Raw genomic sequence first — 12778 nt, forward strand, 5'->3', positions numbered from 1 at the left:
TGGTTGTGTCATTACTACACTTTACTGTCGTAGAAGCAGTTTTCCAACTGACTAGGTTGGAAGCGTTGCACTTTACACTGATGTTTAACTCTGCTGGTGAGAGAGAGAAGTAAATCTGCTGGGCGTCCCCGTAGATCTCATTTTCTCTCTCCCAGGTGTAGGTAATGTTGGGGTAGCAGGACACGTTGCACACCAGCCGCACCGTACAGGAGTTGTTGGCCAATCGCTTGTATGCGGTTTTATTGTGTTTATAATGTTCAAATAAATAACAATAGTTACAAATCTTAGCATCCTGGAAGTTAGAGAGTAGGAGAAGTAGTATTCCCTCTTTGGAGAAGCAGGAGAAGGGACCATCAGACATCTCTCTAAGGCGTTGTATGACTGTTTCCTCTGGCTGACGTCCTTACCTATCACTGTCACTGATAGCTAAAAGTTGACTATCCAAAACACACAGAGAATAAAGAGTAGAGCGTAGAAAGAGCAGAGACTTGCTTTTGATGAGGGCTGCTGTTCTATAAAATAATTCCTGTATGTTAGTTGAAAAGGAAGTCACATTCTATAGTTGCTCTCTGAAAATACCCCTTCACTCAGCTTGAGAGTTAGATGATGAGGTGTGGGTGGGTTTGGAGTCTGTCACTGTGTTGATCAGTCTGATGGTGGTGGTTTTGGAGCATGTGTTTCCTAGCTGCTGCTGGTTGTGTGGTTAATGGTCATGGTGTTTCACAGATACCGGTAGCTTTGTTACTTTATGAGCAGTCCACTCAATGTTGCAGAGAAAGGAAAAGGAGGGAGATAGAGGGTTCGGAAGAGAGAGAGTGAGACAGAGAGCGAGATTGAGAGACAGACAGAGAAAGAAAGACAAAGAGCGAGGGGGAGAGAGAGTGTGATGGGGAGGTGTTGGAGAGAGCGAGCGAGAGAGAGCAAAAATGTCATAACAGTGTCTGTGCAGTTTCATCTTGGCTTCATATGCCTGCAGAAGTGTTTGCATGACTTCTTCTGCCTGCTCATAGGTCAGTGTGGCTGAGGTACATGAAACACATGGCAATTTTTTCAGAAGGTAATGGGTCCCAGGTTACTGATAGAAGCCCCCCTTCCACGTTTCAGGTAACATCTTGTGGTGATGCCACTTCCTGTGACTGTTTCTCAGGAGCAGTGACAATGACCTGGCTGCCGTCTGTCTGTCTGACCACATAGACATAAACACATAGACACATAAACGCCCTAACTGGAACAGTGACCTTCCAGACCATGCAGGGACACTAAAAATAGCAGTCAGAGTCATACACCACTAATGTCATTATTCATGACCTGTCTGTAGGATGAGGAGGCAATATGGGAGAACTGGTAGGCATTCATACGTAGGTTACTAGATCCTCAGAACTCCTGCAGAGTATGACATCATAAAACTGAGAAGAACTGTTATTTTCAGGCACACTCTTCCACAAAAAGTAATTCTGAAAATCTCAATGGGTCTTCAGCTGATGGGGAACGACGTTTGAACAGTGCTCAAGGGGCATTTATGTTATATTCTTCAAGATTCAATGGGTAGATATAATTTAGTCCAAAAATGGATGCGGAAATAACTCACACATTATGGAGCCTGAGATCTATACTAGGCTTAAAGGAGTTTTGACCAAATTAGGTTTTATGGAAAAGTTGTTGATGACATTATCCATTTCCTGTAAGAAAACACTCATGACATCTGGTGGATGAAAAATAGTTTATTAAAAAAGCACAATGCAAAGATATTGTAAAAGTACAGGCCATTAGAAGAAAATGTGAATAGTACTTTTTGGGAAATTCAAAAACAAATAGGTTATTCTATCATCTGAATAAATCAACAATAAAACTCAATACACAATACAACGATGTACCATATTGTACAAAAAGCTGTTACAGTGAAACACAATTTAACCATGTTTAAATACAATAAAATAAGTAAATAAAATAAGTAAGAACTCCTTGATGGACAAGGTGTTATTGCGTGTGTGTTTGTGGATGTGTGTTTTTGCTTGTGTGTGTTTAGCGTACAAAATCCATGTTCTGGGTTCCTTCTGCTCTTCTGATGGTGTGTCCTTCCATCCTTCTATCCCTCCATCCTTCCCTCCATCCATCCATCCCTCCATCCCTTACCCCCTCAAGTACCTGCAACATATCACCACACAAAGTTGTTTTTCGACATGCAGTCAAATAAACTCTTAAGAATTAAACAAAGAGACATACTTTAAATAGATACATTATACTTTGATATCAGAGAATTAGTTCCATATTAGTATCATATTAAGTATCAGTAGCTTATGGCTATTAGTCTTACCTGGGGCTGTACCTGGCTTCAATTGAGAATAGACCAAATCTGCCTCAGGTGGGGTTGCTGTTTCTGTAAGGGGTGAGGATAAAACATCAGAATAATATAACAGTTATATACAGAATATTATACAGCTAGTCAATTTGGGGTCAGAGGTGTGAGGTTATGATAGGGGTGTCGTGTCTTTGGCATCATTAACTTGAAGACATGCTTATCAAATAACTCTCTGTAATTATTATTACGCGATTAAACTGATTAATCGTGTAACTGTAATTAACTAGAAGGTCGGGGCACCAAGGAAAATATTCAGATTACAAAGTTATAATTTTCCTAATATAACTTTCAGATATTATAATATCTGATCCATGAGTCCTCTGATTAATGATATTTTAGTTTACCTCTCGCCAGTCTCATTCCAAACGTCGCAAATTGTTGGTTATCTGCACGAACCCAGTCTTCACTATGAGTCATCCATGCAACAATTGTCTTAAAATCATTTATTTACTAAACTAAATAATTCACAGAAAGGCATATAAACAGTAGGTATCGGTAGATTGGTCGTAGATGCTGGCCGGGTTGGCCAACAGATCTTCCGGTCCTTGGAAGAATGTCTCTGGTGGTAAAGTGGATACGTGGTGGTATCTTTGTCTGTTTGTTAGACTGGATCCGTCGTCCGTCCTTTCCTAGCCCACGTCGACAGCGGCCGCTGCTAACTCAACGGCTAGGAAGTATCACTTCTGTAGTGAATAAGCTCAAAGTTCATACCAGTTCATACCATAGCTCACGCCAAGGTTGGCTTAGTTCTGTTCTTGACATGTGTGTCCTTCTAACGTAGAGGCTGCAGACCTCACGTACTGGAACAACTTGGTTATCTTTTTGTCAAAGGCTTATATAGTGGAGAGGGGGGAAGGATGTGCTTCATTGTTTATAAACCCTCCTCTTCACAGGGGTGGGCCACTGATCAAGCAGGGCACTTTCCTTATGAAAACCCAAATCTTTCATTTGGAAGCTAAAATGACATTACAATTTACAAACAATTTCAATATCAAACATTTCAATTGCATAACAATTCCATGTGACTCTGATAACTAGAGGGTGTATACTTTCCCAGGTACAGTTTATGTCGTCCTGTCATCAGTCATAATGTCACAGATAACAATGAACTGACATCCATACTCATTACGTTATCAAGCATATTTCCAACTGGTTTTATTACCAAAATATGGTTCCTTTCCCCATTTGTTTGATGTTCCCAGACTCTCTATATTTAACAGGACAGCAGTCCTTCAGTAGGGTCAGTAAGAGAGGGGAAGGGAGAAAGGTATTTATGGGGGGGGTCATAAACCTTACCCACAGGCCAACGTCATGACACAATTTACAAAATTACTTTTCGAAAACATTGGTAAATTATAATATTGTCATTCAAATAATTATAGTTTAACATTTCGTAAATGCTACTGCATTGCCAGATTTCAAAATAACTTTACTGGGAAATCACACTTTGCAATAAACGGGGTGCTGTGCTAAGAACAATAGGCTAGGATATTGTCGTGGACGAATCAGAATTAGTTGGGTAACATAGATAATTAAGATGTTTTATTAGTATAATATGCTTATTTGAGGTACTTGTCATTAGAAAGTGTCCATTGGACTCTGGTGTCTTTTCAGTTGCACGTCTACCTTAGCTGGGGCTCAGACACTTGGGGCCCAGAGAGGGGAGAGGTCAGACTTGTCGTCATGGGAATGTGTCTTTACCTATGCTTAAACCATGTGAAGGGATGGCGTGATTACTGGGGAACCAATGACTTGTCTCCACAATGTCTGTGAGCAAGTCACACCCTCCTTTTCCTTATTGTGGGGAGATTTATGGCAGTGTCTGGGACCATGGTCTCTTAGATCTCACACTTATCCTGTGATAATATATGGCCTAGAGGCTCACTCCCTCCAGTGAGCCTGTCCAGGAGTAGGGTCAAGAGGGGGTTTGCTTGAGATGGGAGTATCTAGAGTTGACAATTGATATATGCCATTGGATGAAATAGTTCTGTTCAATACCGTACCAGGGAGGGACAGTTCTAAGTAGACCAGATACTGGGCTATACCATTAATCCTGTTGACATAGCAGTTACTGTCTGATGTGTTTTATTGATATCTGTCATACAAAACGTAACCTTTGTGAACTGTTACTAAGTATCTGTGGTTTGTCAATGTACGTTGAAGGGGCTGTATCGTTGCTATAAAAGATCCCTGAGCCATTCTACAATCACCTCATTAAATGATTCATTTGAGAGAATGCATTATTGGGGGTCAAGAACTTTTGCAAAAGTATCTTAAGTATTAAAGATGTAGTTTAACTCGGACTGGTGTGTTTGTAACTCCTCATTTGGTAATGCGGAAATTAGCCACCACAATATACAGGTTAGCACCATCTTGTAACCATCTAATATCAATAATACTATTGTCAATAATCCCTTACCTTTGATTATCTTCATCCATTGGCACTTCCAGGAATCCCAGGTCCACAACAAATGTGGTTTCTTTCGACAAAGTTCATAATTGATGTCCAAATAACTCCAAGTTGTTAGCGCTTCGGTGGCTACTCAAAAGTAGGGCGGGGGGGGGGGGAGTCACGACGAAAAGTAAAAAAAATTATCTATTTACGTTCGTTCAAACATGTCAAACGTTGTTTAGCATCAATCTTTAGAGCCATTTTTAACGTGAAACATCAGTAATGTTTCAACCCGACCTCTCCTGTGTCTTGAAAAACGTTTTTGAAAAATGGCTCGCCTCACATGAACTCACATGAATGCGCAGGTGCGAGCAATAATGAAGTGACGACATCCCAAAGACATCAACTTCTCTTCCTTGTCATCCGGTCTCTGTTCATCATAGACGCTTCAAACAACTTTATAAAGATCGTTGACATATAGTGGAAGCCGTAGGAAGTGCGAAATGAATCCTTTGTCACTGTGTGATCTATTAGCAATGACTTTTTGCCTGCCATAAGAGTTTTGTTATACTTACAGACACCATTCAAACAGTTTTAGAAAATTCAGAGTGTTTTCTATCCAAATCTGGTAATAATATGCATATCCTAGCTTCTGAGTTGGTGTAGGAGGCAGTTAAAAATGGGCACATATTTTTTCAAAATTCTCAATACTGCCCTCTAGCCCCAACAGGATAACTATGGATTATTTTGAACCAAACCAACATTTGTTATTGAAGTAGAAGTGGGAGTGCATTCTGATGAAGAACAGCAAAGGTAATAAAATGTTTCTAATAGTAAATCGGAGTTTGGTGAGGGCCAAACTTGGTGGGTGTCAAAATAGCTAGCCGTGATGGCTGGGCTATCTACTCAGAATATTACAAAATGTGCTTTTGCCGAGAAGCTATTTTAAAATCGGACATAGCGATTGCATAAAGGAGTTCTGAATCTATAATTCTTACAATAATTGTTGTGTTTTTTGTGAACGTTTATCGTGAGTAATTTAGTAAATTCACCGGAAGTTTGTGGTGGGTATGCTAGTTCTGAACGTCACATGCTAATGTAAAAAGCCGGTTTTTGATATAAATATGAACTTGATTGAACAAAACATGCATGTATTGTATAACATAATGTCCTAGGAGTGTCATCTGATGAAGATCATCAAAGGTTAGTGCTGCATTTAGCTGTGGTTTGGGTTTATGTGACATTATATGCAGGCTTGATAAATGGGTGTCTGATTATTTCTGGCTGGGTACTCTGCTGACATAATCTAATGTTTTGCTTTCATTGTAAAGCCTTTTTGAAATAGGACAGTGTGGTTAGATTAACGAGAGTCTTGTCTTTAGAATGGTGTAAAATAGTCATATGTTTGAGAAATTGAAGTAATAGCATTTCTAAGGTATTTGAATAACGCGCCACGGGATTCCACTGGCTGTTGAGTAGGTGGAACGATTTCCGGCGAATTTACTAACAATTTACTAAATTACTCACGATAAACGTTCACAAAAAGCATAACAATTATTTTAAGAATTATAGATACAGAACTCCTCTATGCACTCGATATGTCCGATTTTAAAATAGCTTTTCGGTGAAAGCACATTTTGCAATATTCTAAGTAGATAGCCCGGCATCACAGGGCTAGCTATTTAGACACCCAGCAAGTTTAGCCTTCACCAAACTCCGATTTACTATTAGAAAAGTTTGATTACCTTTGGTGTTCTTCGTCAGAATGCACTCCCAGGGCTTCTACTTCAATAACAAATGTTGGTTTGGTTCAAAATAATCCATAGTTATGTTCCAACAGCGGCGTTTTGTTCGTGCGTTCAAGACACTATCTGAATGGTAAATAAGGGTCACGCGCACGGCGCATTTCGTGACAAAAGATTTCTAAATATTTCATTACCATACTTCGAAGCATGTCAACCGCTGTTTAAAATCAATTTTTATGCCATTTTTCTCGTAAAAAATCGATAATATTCCGACCGGGAATCTGCAATTAGGTAAACAGACGAAAGAAAATAAAGCACGGGCTCGACTCGGGAACGCGCCTAAGCCCTTTGTCCTCTGATCGGCCACTTGGCAAAGGCGATAATGTGTTTCAGCCAGGGGCTGCCTCGATATCGTTCAGCTTTTTCCCGGGCTCTGAGAGACTATGGGAGCCGTAGGAAGTGTCACGTTACAGCTAAGATCCTTAGTCTTCAATAAACAGAGGCAAGAACAACAACACCTTGTCAGACAGGCCACTTCCTGCATGAAATCTTCTCAGGTTTTTGCCTGCCATATGAGTTCTGTTATACTCACAGACACCATTCAAACAGTTTTAGAAACTTTAGGCCAATAATTTTTAATTATTGGCCTAAAGCCAATAATTATATGCATAGCCAATAATTATATGCATATTCTAGTTACTGGGCAGGAGTAGTAACCAGATTAAATCGGGTACGTTTTTTATCCGGCCGTGTAAATACTGCCCCCTAGCCCTAACAGGTTAACATCTTACAAGCATCCCAACATATTCCAAATAGCTTTCTCCTTATTCATTAATTTTATACAACCATTTAGATGTAAGTCTCATAGCTGAGGCTAGTATATAAACATTATTATGGTAATATGGCCATATTGTCTCTCATGAGTTTCACAAAATTGTACCAAATGGACCAGTTCGTAGCTGGATTCTTCACCGATCTTTTATACCTTCTCCAGAACATAAATGTAATTTTGTGAGGTGGAAGAATTCCTTTGTCTCTCTTTGAAAACACTCTGTCTCTTTATACTGTGGCCATGAGGCAGGACATTTTCTTAGGAATTTACGACCCCTTCTGACCACAGCAGCCTGGGTGTAGGACACAGAGGGAGATGGTGAAGAAGTGCAGGGGGAGGTGCAGGGGAGGGGGTTAACTGTGCTCGCTGTACCGAAAGAGGGCAACGTCATGACAGGGGGAATTTGGAAGGAGGGATGTCCAATCTTACCTTTCTTCTTCTTGGCTTTGGCCTTCTGTTTAAGGTCAACCTCAGCATAGGTCACATCAACAAGTCCAGTTGCTAGTGAAAATTGACATTTCCAGTCAACAAATTAAGGAATTAGATTATTCAGAATCTTTTTTGAAACTCCAAAATCACACATTTAAATTTCACTGACCACCAACCTGTAGAATGGGTCTCACCTGTGGTCTTCCCTGTCTTCACAGCAGAATAGACTGGATTTTCTTTTGGATCAGCTGTCATTTCTGAGGAGGAGGAGAGAATTTGTACGTTTCTATCAATTTTGATGACTAAAAAACATTGCTACATTTTATATTAATTTATGTGACAGTTGAAAGTTACTTTTCTTTTTCTTGTCCAACTGTTTGAGTTGAATCTGTGCGTACATCACATCACTTGATCCAGCAGTAGCAGCACCAGCATCTGAAATATACAGGTAATACACTAATATCTCTACTTAATGTTAGCATGCTAGTTATATTAAACATATGAAGAACAACAGCAACAACAACTCTATACTGTATTCATGCTAAATGTAACATACAGGTAGCCTAGTTGTTAGTAACCAAAAGGTTGCTGGGCCAGTAACCAAAAGGATGCTGGATCGAATCCCTGAGTTGACAAGGTAAAAATCTGTCGTTCGGCCCCTGAGCAAAGCAGTTAACCCACTGTTCCCCAGGCGCCGAAGATGTGGATGTCGATTAAAGCAGCCAACCGTATCTCTCTGATTCAGAGGGGTTGGGTTAAATGCGGAAGACATATTTACTTTGAAGGCATTCAGTTGTACAACTGACTAGGTATCCCCCTTTCCCAGTACCATTGTCATTATTGTCTGAGGGTGTGATTGTGTCATAGATGTTAACGCCACCTATTGGTCAAAGAAGAGAGAGAAAGATTAATAGGTTGGTTTTCCCTCAGCTTGCTTAGGGACATAGAGTACGGTAACATGTATATAAAGTGAATGGTGAAAAGTCAGTATGTGAAGTGACAGTGGTCTGGGATGAGAGACTGACCATGCTGAAAATGTGTATACCCAGCATCAGGAGCCTGGCCCTGGGTAGATCCTTGGTCCTGTTGGGGGTCCAGGTTGGTCCTCTGGGGCTGGGGGGGCCTACAGGGAGAGAGATACTCATGAAACACACAGATTATATTTTACTGTATGAAAAGCAACGTAGTTGAAAGACAGGTGTACTCACCAGAATATTCTGTTGCAACAGGATTCTGTAATGAGAAATGCATACTATTATACTGTATCAAGTCGTTAGTGTTTTAAACTTTTGTTATTAGACATTTTTCTCCTAAACATGAACCAAAAACACAAATGAGAATTGATAAAAGTCTCACCTTCGGCTTTTTTATATCGACACAGCAGTACCAGGAGAATGGCCAGTAGAACACCAGCAACAACCAGGCCCACAACCACTCCTACTAGGACTGATGTAGAGGGTCCAGGAGTTACGCCTGGAGAGAGAACAGCAAATCACTATCAGGTTCTGAGGTAGTTGTAGAAAATAAATGTAGTGGACAAAGTGAATATATATTTGACAACTGATTTGAGATCAGATGACCAGCCTGAGCTTGTAACACCAAACCGACAGTATGCTTTTTAACACTACAAATGACTGATGACCACAGATATTATGAAAAGGTCATGACAATTTTCTCACCTCTTACTGTCACCCAGCTCTCTGGTGATTCTCCTTTATTAGATTTACACTTATAGAAGCCTTCATCTGACTTGGATACTGCAGGGATGATCATCTCTCCTGTTGTCTCATTCCTGATGAATACTCCATCTTTGAAGAAATCAACTTTGGGGTTCGGGTTTGTTTTCTGAAATCTATTTGTACAGCTCAGAGTCACAGAGTTTCCCTCAGTTATGGGATAGGGAGGGCTGTCCAGGATCAGAGGGCCATCTGTGTAAAATAATATATAAATGATACGGTAAATCTGGAGTAATCACTCACATGAGCTTGTATTTTATGAGATGCAACCATTCAGTTACAGAATTGAACATCATTATCATACATTATAATGTAAAAAAGGTTAGTGAATGTTGTGCAACAGACGTACAATCCACTGTGATGTTGACAGCATTACTGTACTCTCCTGATCCAGACTCACACCAGTACACTCCACTGTCCTTTTTACGTGTGGACCTGATGGTACATGTGGACCCTGCTATTGATCCCCAGTTAGAGCCACACTCTGACTCCACTGCTTTCTCTCTGTATCTCTTCAGTCTCCATCCAGTAGAGTTCCTCTTCTCCTCACAGCTTAGTGAGAGAGACTTTGATGTAAAGTGTTGAGTTCTGTTAGGTCTTATTTTGAGAGACACTGAAGATTGGGGAACTGAAACAAAGAGTGATAGAATCAAACGTATACAGTAGTTATATATACACATGAGGGTGACTTAAATATGATTAAATGCAGTTTCAATGCAGTTAGTTACCTCCTGACCAGAAAAACTGAGGTTCACTGTAGAATGTGTCATAGACTGGGTCTCCTCTCCCAGCTCTACACACATATCCTCCTGTGTGACTAGGACCAGCAGGGATCAGAGTGTAGGAGTCTTCACTAGTCCCACTGTCAGATAGAGGCTCTACAGAGTAGGACCTGCCTGATATGGAGAGTAACCCAGCTGTGTGGGGAACAGTTTGGTACCAGAAGAACCTCCAGCCTGTAGATGTCAATTTAACCCCACAGCTCAGAGTAACTGAGTCTCCAGGGTTCAGCCACTGAGGAGAGACACTCAGGACAGCTTGGGGTCTATCTGTTATGAAGGAAATAACAGAAATCGAATGTTCAGTCTTTTAAATGTTTTCCCATTTTGTTATTATGGTATTGTACCTTACCCCAAAATCTAACTATAGTTTTGTTTCATCATTGATTTCACTGTCTGCTATTTGTCCTCATCCTTTCTGTCTTTCTCTTTCAATCCCATAAAAACAGACTTACCTAACACGGTCAATTGTATAGCATTACTTGTCTGGGAGTGTTTTAAGCCATTTCTTTTCTGAAGACCTTCACAGGTATATAGACCATTCTTTGCAGGACTGATTCTGTACTCAGGCTCTGTTTTGGTGTAGACCGACTTCCCACTGTTATAAAAAGCATACTCAATCTCTTCTCCCCCCTGTATGTCACAACTGAGAGTGACAGTCTCCCCACGGAATATCTGGGGCCAGTTGGGTTGGAGGGTCAGAACAGCCACAGGTCTCTCTGCACAGACACAACACAGAGAATAAATATTATCACACACCTTAGAATGTAAAATAATGTTGATCAGCATTATTCACAGCATGATCATATAATAAGTTGTAATTTCTGAAAACACAGTATGCATTCTGAACTGTCTATCAGAATACTGACATATACTGACATGGTGTGATGTCCACACACAAGCACAAGCACAAGCACACGCACGCACGCACGCACGCACACACACACACACACACACACACACACACACACACACACACACAGTCACACTTACTCACCATTCACAGTGATAGTGACAGGATCACTGATGATTGATGATATGGATCTGGACTGGATCTCTCCCTGACACCAGTAGAGACCCTGGTCAGACTCAGCAGCTCTACTGATGGTGAAGGTGGCTCCTGTTGTAGTGTGTCTGCCAGACAAGGTCACTACTTTCTTAGTGTTGTCTTTGTACCATGTATAGATCCACCCACTGTCAGACCCCACTGAACATGTCAGAGTTACTGTCTCTCCTTTATATGCAGGGTTTGGATTCACGGTCAGTGAAGTTTCAGGAAGAGCTAAGAAAACAGAGAGCATAACATCAAAACATCTGGATACATGCTTGGTCATTTATAATAATTTAGCTGTTGCTGTTAAGTTTTTATTAAAGTTTATTTTAAATAGGGGTATGTTGACTCCATTCAGTTAGAATTTACAGTCTATACAGTATATTTAGATTTTCCCTCATTCGCTTAATTTTCAGAAATTTCAGACAGTGATTGAAGGTTAATAGCGAGCTCACCTGTGACGCTAATGTGGAAAGATGAGCTGAGATATGAATTTTGGGGCCGTCTTGTCCTTGTCCCCTGACACTGGTACTGACCAGCCTGGTCAGAGAGAGAGATAGTGGTGGTTTTACTGGTTTGACTGGAACGCCGTTCTTTATTTATTAACCAGCGGTACGTCCAGTCTCTGTAGTTTGATATGTCACACCGCAGCTTGACTGTGTCTCCGGAATACAGTGTCTCCTGGGTAGTGACCATCTTCACTGAGGCTGTAGGCAGAGCTGTGGAAACAGTTTGTCCTCAATCAGTTAAAAGTATGATCTTAGTACCATACACCATATTTCTTCAATTATTACATGAAAGGAGAATTAATTAAAGTAAGAATCTCAACTGCAATAGTAGACAGACCTTTTTAAAACGACAAAATAGCGTCCTTAAAATGGGCCTTATGTCAAGTGGTTATGGACAAGGAGGCAGTGATGTGAATGAGAGATAAGATGACTTACCTGTCACTGTCAGTCTGACTGCATCACTCCACTTAGAATACATCCCATTATCAATATGTGTACCCAGACACCTGTAGACACCATTGTCTGAAATCTTAACCTGACTGATCTCATATTCATGCTTCCTACTGATTGAGTCTACTTCATCCTTGCGCCATGTGTATTCCCAGTCAGTGACTTCTCCCCTCTGTATGATACATCTGAAAGTGACAGACTCTCCACTGAATATCTGGGAGGATTTGGGGTGAATGGTCAGAAAAGCCTTTGCCTGTCCTGCAAAAAATAAAGCAGCATGAAACAATTACTTTAAAAATGTTATTTTGAGACATTCAAAACGCAAAATATGTCTATCCAAAAGCAGCTTTAAAAATTACAAATAAAACATTTGATGAAGCCTTAAGAGATATAGGCTTGATCAAGTGTACAAATATCTACCATCATCATCTTCAGAGTGTCCAGAGTAGATGTGTGTACTCAGCACTACAACAAAGAAAGTCACAATATTAGATAG

The 12778-nt window shown here is 40.4% G+C and overlaps 1 protein-coding gene across 1 annotated transcript; it reads right to left on the reverse strand.

The window, feature by feature from the left end:
• Positions 1-2125: 2125 nt before the first annotated feature.
• On the reverse strand, positions 2126-11872 carry LOC115199256 (Fc receptor-like protein 4; the record flags this gene model as incomplete). Its single annotated transcript, XM_029761875.1, has 15 exons — positions 2126-2145; positions 2315-2377; positions 7758-7829; positions 7952-8014; positions 8112-8192; positions 8587-8637; positions 8783-8880; positions 8966-8990; positions 9114-9230; positions 9437-9685; positions 9843-10121; positions 10222-10542; positions 10728-10991; positions 11270-11554; positions 11779-11872. Coding segments are annotated over 15 exons (2070 nt in total), but the record flags the coding sequence as incomplete, so codon positions are not given.
• Positions 11873-12778: the final 906 nt, after the last annotated feature.

This window comes from Salmo trutta, chromosome 8 (assembly GCF_901001165.1).
Source record: "Salmo trutta chromosome 8, fSalTru1.1, whole genome shotgun sequence".
NCBI lineage: Eukaryota > Metazoa > Chordata > Actinopteri > Salmoniformes > Salmonidae > Salmo > Salmo trutta.